A 24,871-nucleotide genomic window follows, 5' to 3' on the forward strand; every position below is an offset into this window, starting at 1 on the left:
CAGACAGACAGACAGACAGACAGACAGACAGACAGACAGACAGACCTACTGACCGACATAGCCATCCTTAGAGGCGCGCCGCCAGCAGAGCTTAAAAATTATATTAGCTATTATGAAGTTAAAGAGAGCGAGAAATGAGGGAGAGAGGGGGAGGGAGGGATGGAGAGAGACAGACGGAGAGGGAGAGAGAAAGAGAGAGAGAAAGAGAGAGAGAGAGAGAGAGAGAGAGAGAGAGAGAGAGATAGAGAGAGATAGACGGAGAGGGAGAGAGAGAGAGAGAGAGAGAGAGAGAGAGAGAGAGAGAGAGAGAGAGAGATGAATGCAGTTGAAGTGAGCCTCTCTAAATGTTTGCTAGCCAAGCCTCTTTATCCAGAATACATTAGCACAAAGTTAATCCATGCCCCATGTGCAAAGCTCAAATATAATTATTATATGGAGGTGCAGGGATGTCTGAGTGTGTGTGTGTGTGTGTGTGTGTGTGTGTGTGTGTGTGTGTGTGTGTGTGTGTGTGTGTGTGTGTGTGTGTGTGTGTGTGTGTGTGTGGTCCTCAAAGTGGGGTCCGGAGACCCCCAGGGGTCATAGTTAGTTGATATAGCATCACAATAATTTTAAACCCTTTAACCATAGTTAATGCTTTGGCTATTTTTGTAAAAATCTTTGAAGATTTTTTAATAATAAAAAACACAAATCTTCGCTTCTGGGGGACCCAGGCACAAAATATTTGGATATGGGGGGGTCTAACGGCCAAATATATATCATTTTGGGGGTCCTTGGGATGAAAAAAATTGACAAACCCTGTTTTAGATATCTACTGTTAGTTTTATTTCGGTCATAATTTTTCTTTTTAAACAAAACAGTTGATTATACATTGCAACTTAGTCAACATGATGACTATTTGGCCGAAAAGGTATGGGCTGAAGCCGAAGCTTATTTTGCCCACCATAAAGGAGAGATCCGGACATTTTAAGTGTTATCTCCGATGTGTCGCCCATCACTCACCATCACCGTCACCCATCACTGTTAACACTTCACTGAACTCTGAGAGTAAAGGTCTCTTAAATTAAAGGGATATTTCACTTTCAAAAAAACTTTTGGTCATTTTATAGTCTACTCAGGCTTTTGTGAGCCCCCCAGACCGTTTTTAAGTTGCTTGTTTCAGTATTTAGATATTTGATATTCATTTTATCAGACACGCCCCCTTCCTATACAAACCCATTATAACTTCAAACTCCATTTTTAACATGTTAGATTCATCAAAAACACCCGTCCTTGGTTCTGGTGACTCACCCTGCCCTCCTGATACACGAGGGGGCCGTGTTTCTTTGATTACTTTTTTCATTTATTTTATAGATTTTTTTTATTGTATTTATTTATTTTTATTTTCCAAAAAAAATATTAAAAATAAATGAAAAAAGTTATCAAAAAAACACGGCCCCCTCGCGTATTAGGAGGGCAGGGTGAGTCACCAGAACCAAGGACGGGTGTTTTTGATGAATATAACATGTTAAAAATGGAGTTTGAAGTTATAATGGATTTGTATAGGAAGGGGGCGTGTCTGATAAAATTAATATCAAATATCTAAATACTGAATCAAGCAACTTAAAACGGTCTGGAGGGCTCACAAAAGCATGAGTAGACGATAAAATGACCCAAAGTTTTTTTGAAAGTGAAATATCCCTTTAACAATGAAGATTTTACTGTGTATGTACTGTTAGATAACGAATTACCCTGTCTGTCTGTGTCTGTGTGTGTGTGTGTGTGTGTGTGTGTGTGTGTGTGTGTGTGTGTGTGTGTGTGTGTGTGTGTGTGTGTGTGTGTGTGTGTGTGTGTGTGTGTGTGCATGTGCGTGTGTGTGTGCATGTGCGTGTGTGTGCGTGTGCGTTTGTGTGTGTGCGCGTACACTTACATTGTTCTTCTGCAGGATCTGCAGAGCACGGTTGACATTGTTAAGCGAGTGAACACGCGACACGCCTCTCTCCAACTTCACCTACACACACACACACACACACACACACACACACACACACACACACACACACACACACACACACACACACACACACACACAGACACCAGACAAAGATTATAGAGACACAGACCTTGCTCAGGGGCAGCCATTCCAAAAACGGTGCAGCACATTTGAATAAGTCTGTGTGTGTGTGTGTGTGTGTGTGTGTGTGTGTGTGTGTGTGTGTGTGTGTGTGTGTGTGTGTGTGTGTATCACCTTACAAAACAAGAGAGATAGAATCATGCACAGTTGACATTGGCAGCCTTCCAGACACAGAGGCAAGAGACAAAAAGAGTGATTAAAAATGAGAAGGAGAGGAGAGGAGAAAAAGAGGAGAGGAGGTGGAAGGAAGGAAGGAAGAAAGGAGAGAAGAGAGGGGAACGACAGAGGTGAAAGAGAGTGGGAGAGCTAGAAGGAGGGATGTGAGGAGGAGGAGTGAGCAACAGGAGAACAGAGGAGATGGAGAGGAGAGGAGAGGAGAGGAGAGGAGAGGAGAGGAGAGGAGAGGAGAGGAGAGGAGAGGAGAGGAGAGGAGAGGAGAGGAGAGGAGAGGAGAGGGAAAAGAAGACAGTAGAGGAGAGAAGGAGAGGAGAGGACAGAAAGAAAGAGTGGTGTAGATAATCTTAAGGTGAGAGAGACATAAGGAGACAGAGAGAGAGAGAGAGAGAGAGAGAGAGAGAGAGAGAGAGAGAGAGAGAGAGAGAGAGAGAGAGAGAGATGTACAAGTTTGATTAAGACTAGTGTGTGTGTGTGTGTGTGTGTGTGTGTGTGTGTGTGTGTGTGTGTGTGTGTGTGTGTGTGTGTGTGTGTGTGTGTGTGTGTGTGTGTGTGTGTGTGTGTGTGTGTGTGTGTGTGTTTACCAGTGACTGTCCAGACAGTCCCTCCAGCAGCTCCAGCAGACGCCTTCCATCACACAAGTCTGAGAACAGATCCTCTATGGGAGGCTTTCCTGTCTGCACACGCACAGACACACACGCACACACACACACACACACACGCACACGCACACGCACACGCACACACACACACACACACATACACACACACGCACACACACGCGCGCGCACACACACACACACACACACACACACACACACACACAGAGAGACAGAGAGACAGAGAGAAGGTCAAGATTTTTAAACGCCTCATTCAGATCATCATACATAATAAAACTTTATGGCGCTGACATTGACCTGTTAGCCAACTTAACATACCGCCGCTGTCGGGTGGAAACCTCGTATGTCCAATAAAAAAAAAACTTCCTTTTATCATATTATTATTTTCAAAACATTTTAACAATCAAGCCGATCTACAAGCTTGTAGATCGGATATGCTCACAACCTTTGTGCGACACTCTTATATGATGAACTAGGCTAGGGCATTAACTCATTCAGTGCCACATGACGTCTAAGACGTCCGTTTTTATCGCCATTGTTAAGCCCTGAGCGCCATGTGACGTCTAAGACGTCATAAAAAAAATTAAATTAAAATTAAAAATACATTTTTTGGGAAAAAATGTTCTGTTTAACTTCTTACTGAAAAAGGCTGTATCTCGGCTCCTGAGCACTATTTTTTTTACAATGAATTTTTGGCTCTGGCACTGGGAAAACACAGCCAGAAATAAGTCTGGCACTGAATGAGTTAAGGGGCGGCAGTGGCTCAGGGGTAGAGTGGCCGGTAGAGTGGCCGGATGGATGGAAATTGCAAGGTTCCCAGTTCGATCCCGGGTTCCCCTCAGAGTTAGTGTCGTAGCGTCCTTGAGCAAGACGCTGAACCCCTAATTGCTCCCGATGAGCAGGCTGGTGCCTTGCATGGTTTCCTCCGCCATCGGTGTGTGAATGTGTGTGTGAATGGGTGAATGTAATGCACAATCTACTGTATCTAAAACGCGCTTAGGATACAAAGCGCTATATAAATGCTCCATTTACCATTAAAGCAGCACTATGTAACTTTGTCACTTTTTTTAAATGAATGAAATGTCATTTTGTCCAATCTGTATGGTAGAGTATGTTAATACAATATATAACTTATACAATTGGGGTGGTTGTATTTGGTCTCCCTGCTCTTCTATTGAGACATTTAGATGGTGTCAAAGGTCACGTCTCACCTAGACACAGGATCTGACATGAATATCGACCCGATGGTCAAGATTCAATTTATCCCAATAAGCAGGCTAGCTCTATTAGCTCAATGGTAAAAAAAAAAGAATGTCAGCACTTAAGCAGGAAACCGGGTTCAAATCCAGGGTAGAAGAGAGAAGTTATAGCGGCAGCTTTAACCCATTAAGACCTGTAACGCATCTGTGTCACTTTTAAGATTTCTTTGGCTATTCAGAAATAGCAGATCTACAAGCTCATAGCGCGGCACCGAGTGCCGCGCTATGAGCTTGTAGATCTGCTATTTTTGAAAAATCTGTCAAAAATGTTAGGATTTCGAAAACATTTTAAGGACTCAGGCCTTAATGGGTTAATTTACCCCCAAAAAAAACATACAACGTTGAAATATGGAGACATTCAGTACGATGTTTTCTGCACCGACAGCGACAATATCTTATTTCACACGCCATGTGAAATAACGTGGAGCGTTAGATTCCCCCGTGAACAAGAATACCGGAGGAGTAGCCAGGGAAAAATATGTGATTGGCACATAACTGTAGAAGGTGTATTATGGACAAGTGAGATGGAGATGCTGTACATCGATGAGCATCATGTCTTGTATTCCAAAATAAAAGCACTGCAGTCATCTCCACTTTCAAATTATTTGTCCTGGTTGTATTAACCCGTTAAGACCGGGAACGCGTCTGTATCATTTTGTCAGAGTGCTATGAGCTTGTAGATCTGCTATTTTTGGAAAAATCGTGAAAATGTGTGCAAATCTTATATATATATATATATATATATATATATATATATATATTTGTAACTCAAATCTTTGCTTCTGGGGGGAAGGGGTCCCTGTAACAAAATATTTGAGATGGGGGGGGTCCGCGGCCCAAATACATATCCTTTTGGGTGGTCCTTGACATGAAAAAGTTTGAGAACCACTGATAAGTCGGCTATTTTCAAGTGGAAAAACAAATCATTGTTTGTGCTGATGTGTATACGCTCCACTATCCATACGACGGAGATCTCTACGTACCCCACTGCATTCTGGGATCTTGCCCCCCGCACCTTGAGACTGTTCCATTGTTGTTCATTTATATACAGTATGAGAGTGTCCAAATGGACCCATGAGGCCCATCTTATGTATTTTCTTATTGTATGACAAAAACAGTACATACCTGTGACAAAGAGTTAAGATTTCCGACCCCATTTCTCTATCTGTTTGTAATAACTTAACACACCACAATATTTTGAAAAAAATCATAGGCCCAGGAACAAACAATGCTATTCATATCTTGGATTACTATTAAATCATGAATGAAAATATCATTGTTCATTTTCCCACAGGGGGGGAAGACAGCAATTTACCCAACGTCTAATAGAATGGCCCAAAGATGAAAGATGCTATGATGCTATATGTGCATTTACTGTCTACCTAGATGCATGCGTTCTCTCTGTGTGTTTATTGTGTTGTATGTCCAAGCTAAATTACAGTTATTTACTTGAGCTACACACAACGTACGGTACACACAAGTCTGTGTGTGTGTGTGTGTGTGTGTGTGCGTGTGTGTGTGTGTGTGTGTGCGCCCACGTTTGTCTGCGTCAGCATGCTTGAATTATCTTGCAAGCTGGTGCTGGAGCGTGCGCTTGTGCATCCGTGCGTGTCCACATATGTTCCTCTGTGTGTGTGTGTGTGTGTGTGTGTGTGTGTGTGTGTGTGTGTGTGTGTGTGTGTGTGTGTGTGTGTGTGTGTGTGTGTGTATGCATGTCTGTTTGCTGCTGCTGGAGGAAGCCATAATATCCAGATACACGAGTTGTATTCCAAATGAGAAGATGAGGCTGGGGGCCCGCGGTAGCGTGTGGTGATTTCACACTTATTAGCTGACAGCTTGAGACAGTGCACTGTCACAACAACACTGTATACCGCAGTCTCTGAGAAATGACACACTCTGTGCTATGTGTACAAAAGGTTCCCTGTAGAAATGAGAACCCAAGAAGGTTCCGCTGTGTGCATGGAAGCGAAAATGTAAATCTCAAGACTGAAAAGTTTTTGTCCAATCTGTCATTTGTGAAACGACGTCAAAGGAGTCAGTGGTGGAAAAAGTACTCAAATATTTTACTTAAGTTAAAGTACCCAATACTGCAATGTAGAAATACTCTTGTTACAAGTAAACGTTTGGAATTCAAAACTTACTTGAGTAAAAGTTAAAAAAATACAAAGGTGGATTACTGTCTTGGATGTCCTTTTCACTATAGTGGTTTCCCCCCCCGGGAGGACCCTGGCTCTGTACTTGGTCCCCTCCTATGTTCCCCTCTACGCCAGTGGTTCCCAAACACTGGCTCGGGACCCATGTTTGGGTCACGGACGCAAGTAATTTTTTGTTTCCTGCACATTTTTTATTATTTCAAAATATTTATAAAATAGATAAAAAAAAAATTAACAACAATAAACAAAAATGTCAATACTAAAAAAAGAAAAAACCATACAGTGAAATGAACAGATCTACAGATTCATAGATCTGCCTTTTTCAGTATTTTGGGTCTCGAGGAGACATCACATTTCGTCTCGAGCTTAAAAGTTAGGGAACCCACTGGTCTACGCTAAATCTCTTTGCCTCAGAATTGATATTCTATAGGGGTTCATGTGGTTAAAGTGATCAATAGAGAACCTGTTGAAAAAGCTAAGTACGCAGATCAGACCCACCATGAGTCAGAGACAATGCCGGCTGAACCATCGATCAAAATCTCTCCTAAAGGAAGAACTTTAAGTGATTGAAGCTACTTTGTTATTCATCACAGCTGTTAAAGGAGTAGTTCACCCAAAAAATGACTTATTTTCTATCAACTGCACACCCCATGAAGCCTTGAATCCATGGATTTATTTTTTGTTTTTGTGGCATTCCTAAGCCAATAATAGCCAATCTCCGGTAGGAGACACAAAGTAGAATATTTGTGTCTCCTACCGGATACACACCCGGTCATCAAATTATTGGCTTAGGAATGCCACAAAAACAAAAATAAATCCATGAATTCAAGGCTTCATGGGGTGTGCAATTGATAGAAAATAAGTCATTTTTTTGGGTGAACTCTTCCTTTAACCAACAGTAATAGCCCCAGTATTATAGCTCTGCTGTCGGGAAGAAACTATGTCCAAAATAAAAACTTTTCAGGATTTTTTATTTTTTATTTTTTAAACAACCCAATACTGCCTCATCAAAATTGGTACTGTGACTTTATATATTGTCAGACGCTTGCATGTGTCATTATATTATCATCTCTTTACATTTGATGACCAGCGGACCGGTAGGCAGCGGTTCCGTTAGGAGACACAAAGGAGACTCTTTGTGTCTCCTACCGGAACCGCTGGCGGTCATCAACAATGCGACAAAAACGTAAAAATATCCATGGATTCAAGTCTCCATGGAGTGACTAATCGATAGGAAAAAAATAGTCATTTTGGGGGTGAACTATCCCTTTAATGTCTAATCTCATGTACATACTGTACCTGCTGCTAATGTGGACCTACTGAAGTGTTACCACCTTGTACCTTATGTCTAACCTCATGTACATACTGTACCTTCAGGTTTATCCTATGAGTATATATACCGTATGTAGAAATCTGAGATTTTTGCCTCTCCTTGAAATGTTTTTTTTCTTCTGTTTTATGTCTCTCCTTGCTCTCCCTGCCCGCAACTAAAACGATGGAGCTTGCACAAAAAAACCTAATGTCACTCACTTCTTTACACCTAAAACTGTGATGTGACAATTAAGTTGATTCTGATTCTGATACCAATACATACAGCAGTGGTTTCCAACCTTTTTCATGCCAAGGACTCCTAAATTGATATACATTTGGCCACAGACCCCCATCTGAAAATGTTTTGTGCCAGGGACCCCCCAGAAGCAAAGATTTGAGTTAAAAAATGTTCGCCTTCAAAAAAATATATATTCAAAGATATGCACAGATTTTCCAGATTTTCCAAAAATAGCATATCTACAAGCTCATAGCGCGGCACTCGGGCTTGTATATCTGCTATTTTTGAATAGCCAAAGCTGGTTAAAATGATTGTGACGCTGTGTTAACTTATTTCACTGGGGACCCCCTGGTACCCCCTCAAGGACCACTGGTGGTCCCCGGACCACTGGTTGAGAACCACTGACGTACAGTAATAATGTGTGGTATACCGACATCATGGATATCACTTCATGTCACTGTCTATAAATGACCTGGTTACTTATTGTCAATTAGCTGTGTATCGTTTGTTGTTTTCCTGTGATCCTGCATCATCTGTAACAAAGGTCGCATTAGGCCGGTAATTACCGGTCTTAGACGTCTTTTTATGACAAATACCAGAAAATATAATTCCCTCCCAGACATCCTGGTTGGAGGGAATAAAGGAAAAAAAACACGGTGCCACGGAAGTGCTCTGTCTCTCTCTCTCTCTCTCTCATGGGAGGGTGAAACAAGTGGTGGAAAAAATGCCCACATTTTCTACTTAAGTAAAAGTAGCAATACTGCAATGTAATGAAATACTCTGTTAAGTAAAAGTCCGGAATTCAAAATTTGCTTGAGTGAAAGTACAAAAGTATTGGTATCAAAATGTAGGCCTACTTAAAGTACCAAAGGTAGAAAGTACAGAATGTCCCATTTCACAAGTTTTCAAATGTATAAAAATCTTTTGAAAATAGCAGATCTACAAGCTCACAATGCGACGCATTGTGCGCTTGCAGATCGGCTATTTTCGAAATATATATAGGGCTGAAGTGTGTTTTTTGTAATAATAATCGAAATCTACAAAGTAACTCAAGTTTTCAAATAATTGTAGTGTGAGATGTAATGGAGTAGAAGTAAAAGGGTTGAAATTTGGAAATACTAATAAGTAAAAGTACCTCAAAATGTTACTTAAAGGGATACTTCACTTTCGGGCCGGGGACACATTTAAAAAAAATATTAAAAATAAATGAAAAAAGTTATGGAAAATTCATGGCCCCCTCACACATTAGTAGGACACTGCGTGTCGTGAGGGGGCCATGAATTTTCCATAACTTTTTTCATTTATTTTTAATATTTTTTTTAAATGTGTCCCCGGCCCGAAAGTGAAGTATCCCTTTAAGTACAGTACTTGAGTAATTGTACTTAGCTACTTTCCACCAGTGGGTGACACACACAACATTTCAAAGACGGAGAGATTGGCAGGTACATATGAGAAAGCTCGGCGTAGGTAATTGAAAACGAGGTCAAATGCAAGCGGTGCAACGCCAACGTTGTCCTGCCTCAGATCAATAACAATGCAAACGCAGCGTTTGAAGACGAATCGTTTCCCACACACGGTTACCTAAAGACACTTCACAAACCGCCGTCCATCAATTACGGTGTGGGTGAAAACACATCGCTTATCACAAAGACTGACACACGGAGGGAGCTCCACTGATCTCATTCCCAGGGGCGTAGCACCAAATTCTGGGCCCTGGGGACAAAGATTCACTGTGGGCCCCCCTATGATTTTTTTCTTTTTTTTGGGGGGGGGGGCTAACTCAGTCCCACTTACACCCCCCCCCCTGTGCTAGTAACTCAGTCCCACTTACACCCCCCCTGTGCTAGTAACTCAGTCCCACTTACACCCCCCCCTGTGCTAGTAACTCAGTCCCACTTACACCCCCCCCCCCCCCTGTGCTAGTAACTCAGTCCCACTTACACCCCCCCTGTGCTAGTAACTCAGTCCCACTTACACCCCCCCTGTGACGCCCCTGCTAATTCCCCACAGATTCCGCACAAACATATGGGGATGACTTCACCAAAATGTGGAATCCCTACCAGTGTTTATTTTTATATGCTTGTACATCTGCTATTTCCAGAGCGCAACACCCGAGCGCAACCAAATATAAAATGACTCGTCTTTTAGTTCTACTCCATAACATTTTTGTCTAGTTTTTATTTGTTGACGAAATTCAATATATTTAGTTTTAGTCATCGTAGCTTAGTTTTTATTTAGTTTTTGTCAGTTGACAAAATCAACACTGCTCCCTACCCTCCTTCAAAACCGACATAAAAGAGTCTATCTGCAATTTGCAACTGGACCTAGACAAGTCTTCTAGCTTGCCAAAAGAAATCCCCCCCCACCCCCCCTGCGCTATATTGTATAGCCTATATTTTGATTTATAACCAGCCAGCTGAGCCAATCAACCATATGAAGGTTTATTCAGAAGAACTTGTTGTTTTTTGTGCCGTACCCTCTCATTGCTCATTATTCTGAAGAAAATGTGTTATGTTAAACTAACGAAAATGCTTGGTTATGCATGCATGGCACACACAATGCACCGTTTAAAAATGAAGCTGTTAGGCTATTATTGCACTTTCATATTAGTCTTTTATGTTTAAATAGTTTTCAATCCCAGAATATAATGCTGTAACATTGTTAGGCTACACAGTGAAATCAAGTTTCACATTTATTAGAAAACATCATTGCATAACAGTGTGAATTATGATGTTTCTTATGCATTCAAGAGGACTGATCTTCTCTCTCTTTCTCTCTCTGAATTAACCTGCTTGTAGTTCATGCATTTAAAAAATGGATATGGTAATTTTGTATGCGAGACGTCTGGTGAACTGTAATCATTCCAGACATTCTGGCCAGCAGTTTTAAATCTTACCACTACCTCTGGTCTGTACCACTATAGTCTACATCCATGTTCATACCGCACACTTTGGTGCACTGTACATTTTAAGCAGGGTGGGTTGACAACAAATCTGACCTGATTTGAAGTGGTGTGTCTTGAACTGATGTACAGTGATTTGAACAAGATTGACTGACTTGATTTATATCGACTCATATTGATCTGACTTTAATTTAATCTAATTGACTTGACTTCTATCAACTTGAAATGATTTGACTTGAACTGAATTACTCTGAAATGACTTGAATTGGTTTAATTTGAACTAGACTTAAACAGAATTGATTTTGCACTGACCTGAATTGACTTGAGTTGAACTAACTTATACTAACCTAACTTAAAGGGATATTTCACTTTCAAAAAAACTTTCGGTCTTTTTATCGTCTACTCAGGCTTTTGTGAGCCCCCCAGACCGTTTTTAAGTTGCTTGATTCAGTATTTAGATATTTGATATTCATTTTATCAGACACGCCCCCTTCCTATACAAACCCATTATAACTTCAAACTCCATTTTTAACATGTTAGATTCATCAAAAACACCCGTCTTTGGTTCTGGTCACTCACCCTGCCCTCCTAATACACGAGGGGGCCGTGTTTTTTCGATTACTTTTTTCATTTATTTTATAATCTTTTTTATTGTATTTCATTTTTAAAATTTTCCAAAACAAATATTAAAAATAAATGAAAAAAAATATCGAAAAAACACGGCCCCCTCACGCATTAGGATGGCAGGGTGAGCACTTGAGTGATAATACAAAAATATTTGCATCAAAATATACTTATAGTACGAAAGTACTCATTTGCTGAATCTGATCGATCAAATAGCCCTATATATATATATATATATATATAGGGCTATTTGATCGATAGATATATATATATATATATATATATATATATATATATATATATATATATATATATATATATATATATACACACACACACACACACACACACACACACACACACACACACACACACACACACACACAGTATATATAATAGGGTTGAAGTGGTTAATGCACATTTTGCTAAAATAATTCAAATCTACAAAGTAACTAAAACCTTACACAATAATTGTAGTGGAGTAAAAGTAAAATAAGTGGTTAATTAAGATGTGTGTGTGCGTGTCAGAGAGGGCATTATGAGTGGAAAAGAGTGTAATGAATGGAATAATGACCTGCAAGGGGCAGCCTCTGTTTTATCAATGACATCCCCATTTACAGCTGACATCAATATGTGTCGTATGTACTATCTAGATTATTATAGTCTTTGTATTACTAAGCATACATTAACCACTTCAGCCCGTTATATACGCGTTTTCAAATGTATAGCCGATCTACAAGCTCACAATGCGTCGCATCGCGATGCATTGTGAGCTTGTAGATCGGCTATTTTCAAATGGAAAATAAGATTATTTTGCTCAGCCAAGCGTTTGATCTAAGACTGTGTGAGTTGTTGATCCAAAAACAAACTTAGAGCGGATATAAAAGGGCAGACTCAATGAACAACCTAAACCCTGTGTACTTTGTTGACCGGGGTCCCCCAGGGGTCCATCCTCGGCCCACTCCTCCTTGAGCTTGTAGATCAGCTATTTAAATGTCAAATTAAGTGAAAATAACCAATATACAAGCCTGGCTGTTTAAGCCAATTGCCGTACGACAAACTATGTAGTGGTTAAGAAAATTGTGCACTTCTGGTTGGTCAATCAGCAGCATGACTGCATTCAGGCCGCATTCTGCGGAAATACGAGTCAGTCCTGGTGATTCTGAATAATAGACTACATAACAGTTGTGTTTAGCAACGCATCAGAGGCCGAAGATAATTAACTATTAAAAACCTGCAAGAATTATGTCTTGGGCCGAGATTATGTCTAGGTATTATTAAGATTTTGGTTACATTTCGACATAGCACGTTGTTTGCTATCTGTGGTGTACAGGTACGTTTAAGCCAGATTAAGATCACACCTGCCAGAAATCATAATCTGTCTGTCCCACAGAGATTGTAAAACAGTAAGTTATTCCATGCCATTTAAATCCTTTACACTCTGAAGGATTTAAATGCCTAAATACTTACATTTTAGGGATGTTCTTGTACACGATAACAAAAAACAAACTAAAGAAGTCCTCAATCAACCTTGATGAGGGGCGCCAGAGGTTCCAGTATTTCTACAATGCAGTATCTATACTTTTACTTGAGTACTTTTTCCACCACTGCCGACAGTACAAGTCCAATAACACCCAAATGTGCACCAACCAGTGAATTAGGCAACCAAACACAGAGAGAGTGAAACACAACAAATAAGTTCAGCGGTGGAAAGTAACTACGTATATTTACTTAAGTACAGTTGTCGTGTACAATTTTGAGGTACTTTTACTTCGGTTTTTACATTGTTAATACTTCTACTCCACAACATCTCTGATGCAATTATATTGTAGTACAGCTATTTTACTGCACTACAATTATTTGACATCTTTTAGTTGTACTAGTCGCTTTGCAGATTTAGATGATTGAAAACAAAGCATACACTAAGTGATAGATGATGATTCATTAGTATAGGTTAATCTACCCAGCACCACACAAAGTAATTAAAATCCGCCCACCTTTACCAGCTGAATCATTAAAGTGATGAAACACTTTATAATTTAGGCATTTAGCAGACACTCTCATCCAGAGCGACTTATAATAAGCAAGGTAAACGCATGCATCTTAACTCATTTAGACCGGGAGAGAATCTGTGTCATTTTTTTTCTTTCTTTGGCTATTGAAAAATAGCAGATATACAAGCTCGTAGCGCGGCACCGAGTGCCGCGCTACGAGCTTGTATATCTGCTATTTTTATAAACATTGTTAAAATGTGCGTAAATCTTTGAATATATATATTTTTTAAAGCGAACATTAAATGTTCGCTTTAAAAAATATATATATTCAAAGATTTTGTAACTCTTTGCTCTTTGCTTCTGGGGAGGATTCTAAATCCTATCTTTTTTTTTTTTTTTATGTATTTGGCCATGGACCCCCATCTCAAACTATTTTGTTCCAGGGACCCCCCAGAAGTTGTAACTTTGTAATGTTCGCTTTAAAAAATATATATATTCAAAGATTTGCACAAAGTTTCAGGATTAAAAAAATAAATAATAGCAGATCTTTGTATATCTGCTATTTTTGAATAGCCAAAGAAATCTAAAAATGACACAGATGCGTTCCCGGTCTAAAAGGGTTAATGTATTACTAACTAGAAAGGACTTTTCTCACTCAGCTGGGTGGCGCTCCATATTTGGACAAGACTGCAGTCATCAACATGATGTTAGTTCAGGACACTGAACCAACATAAATGAGGGAGTTCAATCTAACAGTCTTTCTGTAGACTGTTTTCTTGGTGTGTGAATGAAAACAGTTTTGCTCTAAAAATATAAATATTCAAAGATTTGCACACATTTTCACGTTTAAAAAAAATATAGCAGATCTACAAGCTCATAGCGCGGCACTACTGTCGCACGCACACACACACGCACACACACACACACACACACACACACACACACACACACGTGTAGCTAAATGATTCCCTGCCATTCAGACAGCTTTTCTTTTTTTTCTTTTTTTCCTAGACTGCCTCGGTTATTTTAGGCAGAATCATTGAATGTGGCAACGGCTTCTGTTCAGACGCTCACACATCTGTGCCTGTGTAACTATGGCTCACAAGGACAAAGACTATAAGGGCGGCAGTGGCTCAGGGGTAGAGAGTGGTCGGTAGATCGGTCGGATGGGAAACCGCGAGGTTCCCAGTACGATCCCGGGCTCCCCCAGAGTTACTGTCGAACCCCTAATTGATCCCAAGGAGCAGGTTGGGCCCTTGCATGGTTTCCTCCAACATGTGTGAATGTAATGCACAATCTATGTAAAGCGCTTTGGATAAAAAGCGCAATATAAATGCACCATTTACCTACTGGCAGTGTGAACATGAAATCTGGCAATGATCGGTCCGGTGGTTCGCAAGATCAGCTCGGGAAGAACTCACAAAGACAGACGTGAAAATCTAAATAAAAGTACTTCTTCCATCACTGGAAACAGCGAACAAGAGAAAACTCTTCAAACGACCCGCAGCCCGTCTGACATGTGGAGCGCAGACAGAGGCAGACAAATGACTCTCTCGACCCCAAAGAGTCGGTCCAATTTCTCTGTGCGGGAAAGTGACGCGGCGGGCCTCGCGGCGGCGGGCCCTCTGAGAAATAACGTGGAAGTGACTTGGCTGACCCTCTAGGCACTGTAGACGACCTTCTTCTCAGAGGGACCCCCCAGCGGACCCTGTCCCCGAGGAGGCCGGGTGACAAGGATTTGTTTTGTGGAAACCACAAACCAAAACGGACGGTGGAGAGGCAGAGTGAGACTTGTCTTATTTCTGAAAGTGAGTGCAATTTGCCCCAGAAATCGAATGTATACACGTTAAGGAAAAAATATGTTTAAAAAAAAATTGTTTTCTACCTTATTTTTTTTCTTTTACACTTACTGTGCTAAATCAATATTCCAGCTGACTGTGTAGGATTTGTTTTTGTTTTTGTCAAAAAACTATAACCGGTGTGTGTATAATGTGCTTGTTTTCTAGCTGCACTGTAGGCTACATGCATTTTTGTGTGTACCTGTGAGTGTGTCCCAGATGAGAGCGTGTGTGTGTGTGTGTGTGTGTGTGTGTGTGTGTGTGTGTGTGTGTGTGTGTGTGTGTGTGTGTGTGTGTGTGTGTGTGTGTGTGTGTGTATGAGTGCTGATATAAATCTAAGGGTTTGCCCTCCCCCCCACAACGCGCGCACGGTCGCGCACACACACGCAGCTAAATGATTTCCCTGCCATTCAGACAGCTTTTCCTTTTTTTCTCCTAGACTGCCTGTGTTATTTTAGGCAGAATCATTGAATGTGGCAACGGCTTCTGTTCAGACGCTCACACATCTGTGCCTGTGTAACTATGGCTCACAAGATGAAGACAAACTATATTCCACACAGATTTGCTGTTGCAATAATTTTTAGATACGCCGGATGGACTCAAAACAAAACAATTACACACAGAGAAAAAAACACCTCTTTTACCATTGGTTGTTGATTATACGGTAAAATCCTTATTTTTTCATGTACTGTAACTCTGAGAGTGTACGTATGGACCCGGTTCTATTTGTACACACTCAAGAGTTACAGACCCGTAAGGGTCCATTCGGTTCCATTTACACAATCCACTGTTTGTTTGTTTTACTGCTAATTGAGTTTATTAGGATCCCCATTAGATGATGCATAACATTGGCTAATCTTCCAGTTACACATAACAAAACACAACAGTAAACAAGACAATTAACTATGCTTTCCTTCCGACAAATATGTTTTTAGTGATCATTCCCAATTTCCCAGGAAAAAAATGATTTACGTGAGTAAAAGTACAAAAGTATTGGTATCAAAATATACTTAAAGTACCAAAAGTAAAAGTGCTACAAGGCTACCACTGCGATACTAATCGTTAGCATGACGCAGAGCCTGGCGGACGAGTTTGGAGGAGGCCCCAAGGCCACCTTCAGGACCTACACGCCCACACACACACACACACACACACACACACACACACCACACACACACCCCCACCCCCACCCACACCCACACACACACACACACCCCCACACCCCCACACACACACACACACACACACACACACACACACACACACACACGCACACACGCAACTTAAATAGTATAACTGTCTGGGAGTCTTAATTTGAACATCAAAGTGACGAGAGGGGATCCGAGGTCAGACTTTGATCCTGTTTGAAGCAGCATATCTGGAACGCATCGCTAAAATCCATCCTCGCCCTCTCATCACCTCGTCTACTTTCATTTTCACCTCCTCTGCCCTCCTCTCCTCCCCTCCTCTCTTTTCTCCTCTCCTCAATTGCTAACCGGGCGCCAGATTTCTTCAACTCATTCATTCACCAGCCTCCCTCATGGATTCAAGCAAAAATAAAATCTCATGGTAAATGGTAAATGGTGCATTTATATAGCACTTTTATCCAAAGCGCTTTACATACATAGATTGTGATCACCCATTCACACACACATTCATACACCGATGGCGGAGGAAACCATGCACCAACCTGCTCATCGGGAGCAATTAGGGGTTCAATGTCTTGCTCAAGGACACTTCGACACTAACTCTGGAGGAACCCGGGATCGAACTGGGAACCTTGCGGTTTCCAGTTCTCTCTACCCGGCCACTCTACCCCTGAGCCACTGCCGCCCCAATTACTTCCGGACTTTTTCTACATTGCAGTATTGGTACTTTTACTTAAGTAAAAACATTTGAATACTTTTTCCACCACTGGATCCAAATGACTGAAATCAATCGTGGCGACTGAGAACTTCATTATAGCTAAGGGCCCGTGTCCACTGAGAACCCCTGAAAACGCTTGAGTTGAAAATATTTCAATTTACACTTCAAGCAGCTTCAATCAGATAAAAAACGCTGTTCACGCGTGAACGCTCCGGCGCAAAATAAACATTCAGCGCCACGCCGCACACTGCTGCCGTTTCCAAAGACGCGGCACTCCCCCTAAACAATTCAAAACTTACGCTGCGCTCAGGAAAAAAAACATCTTGGTAGACACGGCCCCTATAGGTGGTCACCACTTCCCCAACCAGCTAAATGAATTATCCTACGTTACAGCTATCGTTGCTGTCGGGCAGAAATCTCTTGTCTCCATATTCTAACCTTTTGTGTTTTTTCGTAAATTAACGCCCTATTACAGCGTCACACCAAAGCATCAACAGTAGCAGATCCACAAGCTCAAAACGTGGCGCGAAGCGACACGTTTTAAGCTTGTAGATCTGCTACTTTTGATGCTTTTGAATTTGAATCTTGAACACAACAAGTTTGTCCACCTGACAGAGACGACATATTGTATGCTATTGATATTATTACTTTCTTGCCTTATGTTGCTGTTGCACTCTTAAAATATTTTTTTATATTCTGTTTTTTTTTTAATCTAAATGTTTTGCATTACGTTTTGTGGATTGGAACTTTTTTTATATTGCTGCAAACCTGAAAAGCTGTCTCCCTCGTAAAAAAATAAATAGATCTTGCATCTCAACGAGACTCACTTGTATAAATAAAGGTCCAAAAAGCTTCCCATGCATCTCCTCTTTTCCTCTTCCATTCCACTCATCCATTCCTCTCTGCTCTCCTCTTTTCTTTCTTTCTTTGCCCCCCCCCCCCTCCCCCCTCTCTCTCTCTGGCTGTGTCTGTTTGGTTCATCCAATTTGGCAGCTAAACATCAACACATCATCTCAAGTTGTTTTCCGTTCTGACATTTAATTTTGGCTCAGCGTGACTGGAAGGCTCTGGCATCCAGAAATCACCTGTGTGCAATTCTCTCTTCTAACTGCTGTACGCACAAGACTTAAACTATAATGAAATTCTATATTAGGTGAAGATATATTTATATTGCAAAATATATACATGAAAAAAAAAATCATAAAAGATATATTGGTATGCCGCTATTTCAAAAATAGCAAAAATAGCCACGCTCGGTGTGACAAAGTACTAATACTGTAGGGCTTAAGTGTTTAAGCATCTGGGGGCCCGTTTTAAGAGCTAATGTGGGGCCTGATCTCCCGGAAAAAAATAAAACATAATTGTGAAAGGAGAAAAAAAATGAGTATTGAAGTTGGTTTTTATCAACAATCATATATTTTCAGACACACAGAAATAATCCCAAAAATTCCCTCATTTCATAATTAAGAAGAAAATAATGAACAAATCAGGAGAATCCTTGCCCTTCTTGGTGATTACCAGACTGTGGTTCTCAGCTATGAGAATATCGTAGCATCCCGGAGGTGACCCATCTCAATACCTCATGCTTTAAGAGTGTTAACTCTAGACTTTTTCTGCCTGTTTTTCCTCTGTGAACAGACACTCGAGGCTTCACCAGGAGAGGAGGCTTCATGCCTTCCAAATGTGCCGCCTCCAAATACTCTGCATCTCCTGGAATGACAAGGTGCCCAACAGGGATGTCATCCATGTTGTACACACTCCTCAAACAGAGACATCTCCACTGGCTGCTCACGGAGGATGGCAGAATCCCTAAAAGACCTCTTTCATGCAGAGCTCACTTCAGGGAAGAGGCCGTGACCAGTGTTGCCATGTGCGCTTATTATAAGCGACTTTGGGCTTCTGTTTCTGTAACGTTGCTTGTAAATATTGTTGTTGCGGGTTGTTTTTTTGGGGGGCTTGTTTCTAAAGTGTAGTGGTTTATTTGGGCTTGCTTCCAAATGTTTTAATTATTATTTAAACCAGTTGTTCTCAAATATTTTCATGTCATTGGACCCCCCAAATTAGGGTATTTGTCCCTAACCCCCATCTGAAAATGTTTTGTGCCAGGGACCTCCGTACCAGATTTGTGTTTGCTAAAATGTTTTAAAAATATTCCAAATATTCCACATTTTATTTCACGATTTTTGGGAAAATAGCAGATCTACAAGCTCACGATGCGTCGCATCGCGACACGTTGTGAGCTTGTAGATAGGCTATTTTAAAAAAAAACATCTCAAAATCGGCTATTTTAAAATAACACTATATAGGTTTAAAGTGCTCATGCGGCCTTATAGTCGCTTCTTTAGGGCTTGTTATCCTAGACCTGGTTGCTTATTTTCTCTGGCCATGACGGCAGCCACAGCTATACTATAAAGACATTGTGAGGCCACCATGAAGCCACCAACATTGACAACAGAATCACTTGGGAAGCCTTGGCAAAAGACAGACACACTCGGAGGTCTATATCTCTTTCAATCCGGGTAACATTTTAGATTTTAGCCTAAAACCATTATTTGATACTTTGGCTATTCAAAATTAGCAGATCTACAAGCTCGTAGCACGGCACCAAGTGCTGCACAATTATAATTTTTTTAATCGTGAACATTTTTGCTAATCTTTGAATACACATATTTTTAAGCAAACATTTGTAACTCAAATCTTTGCTTGTGGGGATTCAATAAATGTCTTCTAAATCCATGACTGTCAGTTGTTCTCAAACTTTTTCATGTCAAGGACCACCCAAAATGATATGAATTTGTCCGCAGACCCCCCACATCTCAAAATATTTTGTTCCAGGGAGCCCCAGAAGCAAAATATTTAGTTAAAATGTATAAAATATTATATTCAAAGATTTGCACACATTTTCACAATTATTATTTTTTCAATAGCAGATCTACAAGCCAAAGAAATCAAAAAATGACACAGATGCGTTCCCGGATAGAATGGGATATACACAGTCCAAAAACAAAAACATGGGGGCCAAGTTATCCGGTTCTTGCTATGTCCTCCCTGTGGGACGGTCCTGTCTGGAACACAGCCGAGGTCACCAGTGGTTCCCGTGTTCCAAAAAGCAGCCAGACAAGCGAGGAGAGGAGAGGAGAGGAGAGGAGAGGAGAGGAGAGGAGAGGAGAGGAGAGGAGAGGAGAGGAGAGCAAGTTGTCTGTGTGAAAGTGTGTCTGTATATCCGGGAGCCAAAGCAGAACGTTATAGCTATACAGCTGTCCCATGATGACAGCTGCTTGTGTATTCCTGAACGCTCTCCTCCTTATATGCCTCAGAGAGCAGCAAATCACCATCTATATCCCATCCTCTCCTCTCCTACCTTATCTCCTCTTCGTTCCTCTCCTATTCAACCTTCTCCTCTCCTACCGTATACCTTGGGCTTTGGGGCGGGTTTCTAAAGTGTATAGTTGCTTATTATTATTATTTAATTATTATTTAAACCAGTGGTTCTCCAATATTTTCATGTCGTTGGACACCCAAATTATCATGTGTATTTGTCCCCTATAACCCCCACCTGAAATTGTTTTGTGCCAGGGAGCCCCGTACCAGATTTGTGTTGTTAGAATGTTTCAAAATATATTCAAAATTGTCCACATTTTATTTCAAGATTTTTGAAAAATAGCAGATCTAAAAAGCTCACAACGCGTTGTGGTGCGACGCGTTGTGAGCTTGTAGATCTGCTATTTTCTTCTCCTCTCCTTCCTTCTCCTTTCCTCTCCTAACTTCTCTTCTCCTATCCTGTGATCTCCTCTCCTCTCCATCTTTCCGCAAAGCTCTTTTTTCTGCTCTCTCCTCATCGAAACTGCTGTTTTTTTTCCTCTTCTCATTCTTCCTCCTCTTCTCAGTTTCCTCAACACCCCCTCCTCCTCCTCCTCTCCTAATCCTGCCTGTCATCTCATCTCCTCCCCTAATCTCCTCTCTGCTCGCCTCTCCTCCCTTCTCTCATCTTTTCAATTTGCTCCTCCGCACCTGTTCTCCCGCTCACCCCTCCCTCGCCCCTCCCTCACCACCACCACCCCCCCCCCTCTCTCTCTCTCTCTCTCTCTCTCTCTCTCTGTACAAGAGCAAGGCACATGAGGTCATCGTGACCAGTGGTGTAAAGTAACTCAGTACATTTACTCAAGTACTGTGCTTAAGTACAGTTTTTACTTTACTGGAGTATTTCCAATTTTATGTACTTTTACTTCTACTGCACTACATCTCAGAGCCAAATATTGTACTTTTACTCCGCTACAATTATTTGAAAATTTTAGTTACGTTGTAGATTTTGATTATTATTACAAAACATACATTAAAGGTTTCATGACGTTCAGTTTTACCACACATTAAAAGTCTTTGTCATGGTCCTTCAAACGTGTATAGAAAGTTTTAACAAAAAATTCCACTCCATTGATCCATGGCAGGTGTTTTTCTCTCACATTTCTAAAGCCTTTTCAACTGCAATGAAAAAAGAAATCTCTGCCTGCGGGTGTCGCTGGTGAGGGATTTTGCCTGTCAATCATCGCCTCTGCTCCGCCCCCCCAAAGGAAAGGATAGAGGAGGGGAGGGGTGAGGAGGAGAGTGGGCGGGATTAATCGACTGTGACCTCACTGCCGAAGGGCCAAGCTCAGATTGCTTTTCAGCCTAATTATTCAGAAAACCCCAGACCACAGAAAATCCACTGATTGTTCAAAGTTCAGATTTTTTGGGTGTAATTGAGGTCATAAAACCCCCCCCAAAAACATAACAAATAAAAAAAGTGAAAATGAATGTCATAGAACCTTTAACCACTTCAGCCCTATATACATTTCGGCCATTTGAAAATAGCCGATCTACAAGCTCACAATGCGTCACATTGTGAGCTTGTATAGATCGGCCATTTTCCAATGATTACATTTTCCATACATTTAATAAACTTGAAAACTTGTGAAATGGGACCTTCTGCATAATGAGTACTTTTACTTTTGGTACTTAAAAGTATATTTTGATGCCAATACTTTTGTACGTTTCCTCAAGTAAATTTTGAATACCGAACTTGTAACAGACAATTTCTACAATAGGGTATTGATACTTTTACTCAAGTAAAAAAAAATGAGTACTTCTTCCATCACTGTGCTCTCTCTCTCTCATCCCTTCATTCTTCAAGTACAAGAACAAGGCACATGAGGTCACCGTGGCCTCTCCTGAGCCCTTTGTGTGTTACATGTTGGTTAGAATAACACAGCGAGCTGGCTGTGTGTGTGACCTTTACTAAGCCTTGATCATTTTACATCTTTGAAGAGGTGAGCTTTTCATTCAACCCGGCTCTTATTTTGCTCCATTCCTGCATCTCCATCACGGCTGCTATGCTAACGGTGATGATAAAAAAATATATATCTTCCTGAGAAAGAATTTCAAACACATCTTTTCAACATTGTTGACCTGCATAATAGGCAATTTTCTGGCTTATCTGTTATTTGACATTGGGAGCGTTATGATGAGAATGATGTTGCAGAACTCTCTCAAGCTGCCATTCTCCTTTAAAAACTTCAAATTGGTTAAAAAATAAATATATATATATATATATAAATATATATATATATATGTCATCTCTGTCGGGTGGAAACCTCATATGTCCAAAACTGTTACGTTTCAGGATTCAAATTCAAGCTTGTAGATCTGCTACTTTTGATGCTTTTGTGTGACGTCGTAGTGTGATCAAGTAGGGCGTTAATTTACGAAAAAACAAAACAAGTTAGAATATGGAGATAAGAGGTTTCTGCCCGACAGCAACAATATATTCTTGAAGCTTCAATCCAAGCTTCACGCAAGCTTCAAGATCCAACATTATGTCTCTGGTCTCTGGCGTGGGAGACCAAACTTCTACCGCTTTGGCAAGACAGAATAGCACGCTTGGCCTGGGGAGATATCGCACTTATGAGCTACAGGCAGTCCTACTTGCCATCAGCCAGTAAGTGCCCTATACCTGACACCAGGGTCTACATTCCTCAATGGAAGAATAGGGAAGACCGCCTCAAACCGCTGCAGATGTGTTAGTTGTATTGTATTAGCATACTCTACCACAGTGGTTCTCAAACATTTTCATGTCAAGGACCCCCAAAATGACATGTATTTGGCTGCGGAACCCCATCTCTAACATGTTTTGGGCCAGGGACAGCCAGTTGTGAGCTTGTTTTTCTTTTTTTTTGAGGAAAAAATTTGCAAAATGTGGACATTTTTGTGGAAACATTTTAACACACGGCACATGGGGGGGGGGGGTCCATGGACAAATACATATTAATGTGGGGGTCCTTGACATGAAAATGTTTGAGAACCACTGGTTTAAACAAAAATCAATAAATTAGGAGGGCCAAAAGCCAAAAGCAACTACACTTTAGAAACAAGCCCAAAAAACCCGCAACCAACAATATCTACAAGCGACTTTTCAGAAAAACAAGCCAGAAGCCGCTCATAAATAAGCAGACATGGCAACACATGGTGGTGTGACCTCACGTGACCCATTACTGTGTTTATTCCCCCATCTCTATCGTGTCATCTATTATAGTCTCCTCTCCTCCCCCTCTTATTTCACCTCTCCTGTCTGCTCCTCTTCGCTCCTGTCTTTTCCAATCACTTATTCTCTCTCTCAACTCCTCCTCCTCCTCCTCCTCCTCGCTCCTCTCCTCTCGGGCGAGTAAATGAAGGGATGGATTATATAGGAAGAGGGGAGGAAAGAGAAGGAGATGAAGAGAGGAAAGGAAAGGTGGTGTTTCTTGTGCCTTTCATCTTCAAAACCCATCAGAGTCCGGCGTGGGTGTCCATGCTCGCGCGCACACGCACACACACACACACACACACACACACACTCAAACGTACCCCTAAGCCTCTATCGTCATAGCAACGGCACACCTCGATATCCCACCCCCGTAATCAACAATGGATTGGACTGATGTGGTGGTATGTGTGCGTTTTCTCCCTCTCACACACGCGCAAACACACACACACACACACACACACACACACTTGTGCGACGGAATTTGCTGCGAAATTCAATACAATTCCATGCAACCTACTTAGTCCCAATTAGGAACATTGATTTACAGATCAACACAGAGCGTCACAGGGTAATCAGACAAGAGACATTGATGAGAGGAGAGGAGAGGAGAGGAGAGGAGAGGAGAGGAGAGGAGAGGAGAGGAGAGGAGAGGAGAGGAGAGGAGAGGAGAGGAGAGGAGAGGAGAGAGGATCCGCACGTCGCAGGGGGTTCAACCTCCCCAATTGAGACACACCATGAGGGGAGAGGATCGCAGAGGTGAAGAGAGGATAGCAGAGGGGAGGAGAGGAGAGGAGAGCAGAAAGGAGGAGAGGAGAGGGAAGAAGCGGGGAGGAGAGGAGAGGTAGAGGGGAGTAGTGCTAATTTTGACAGCACATTTTCATTTTTCAAAGGCGTCGAAATGCCTGATTCACACATACTGTAGCTGCATCCCGAAAATAGCCGATCTACAAGCTCTTTCAAAGGCGTCGTAATGCTTGATTTATACATAGCTGCATCCCAAAGATAGCTGATCTACAAGCTCACAACGATCTCTTCTCCACTAGTCCCTCCCAAAACATTTTTGTCTAGTTTTTATTTGTTGACGAAATCGTCAATATATTTAGTCACAATTTTTGTCATCATAGCTTAGTTTTTATTTCGTTTTCGTCAGTAGTCGACGAACATTTTTCGTCGTAGTTTTAGTCGACAAAATCAACACTGGAGGCGAGGTGAGGGAAGGAGAGTCG

At 41.3% G+C, this 24,871-nt stretch overlaps 1 protein-coding gene across 1 annotated transcript in view; it reads right to left on the minus strand.

Annotated features, from left to right (window-relative positions):
* The window catches only part of dmd (dystrophin), a 500,806-nt gene that overhangs the window by 338,717 nt on the left and 137,218 nt on the right, over nucleotides 1-24,871 (minus strand). Inside the window, exons 3-4 of the mRNA XM_080421894.1 lie at nucleotides 2,869-2,961; nucleotides 1,907-1,987 (exon numbers count right to left, since the gene is read on the minus strand). Coding sequence (XP_080278020.1) covers nucleotides 1,907-1,987; nucleotides 2,869-2,961 — 174 coding nt within the window. The remainder of the gene's footprint in view (nucleotides 1-1,906; nucleotides 1,988-2,868; nucleotides 2,962-24,871) is intronic.

The sequence above is a fragment of the Gymnoscopelus braueri genome (assembly GCF_963280865.1).
Source record: "Gymnoscopelus braueri genome assembly, chromosome: 24".
Classification (NCBI taxonomy): domain Eukaryota; kingdom Metazoa; phylum Chordata; class Actinopteri; order Myctophiformes; family Myctophidae; genus Gymnoscopelus; species Gymnoscopelus braueri.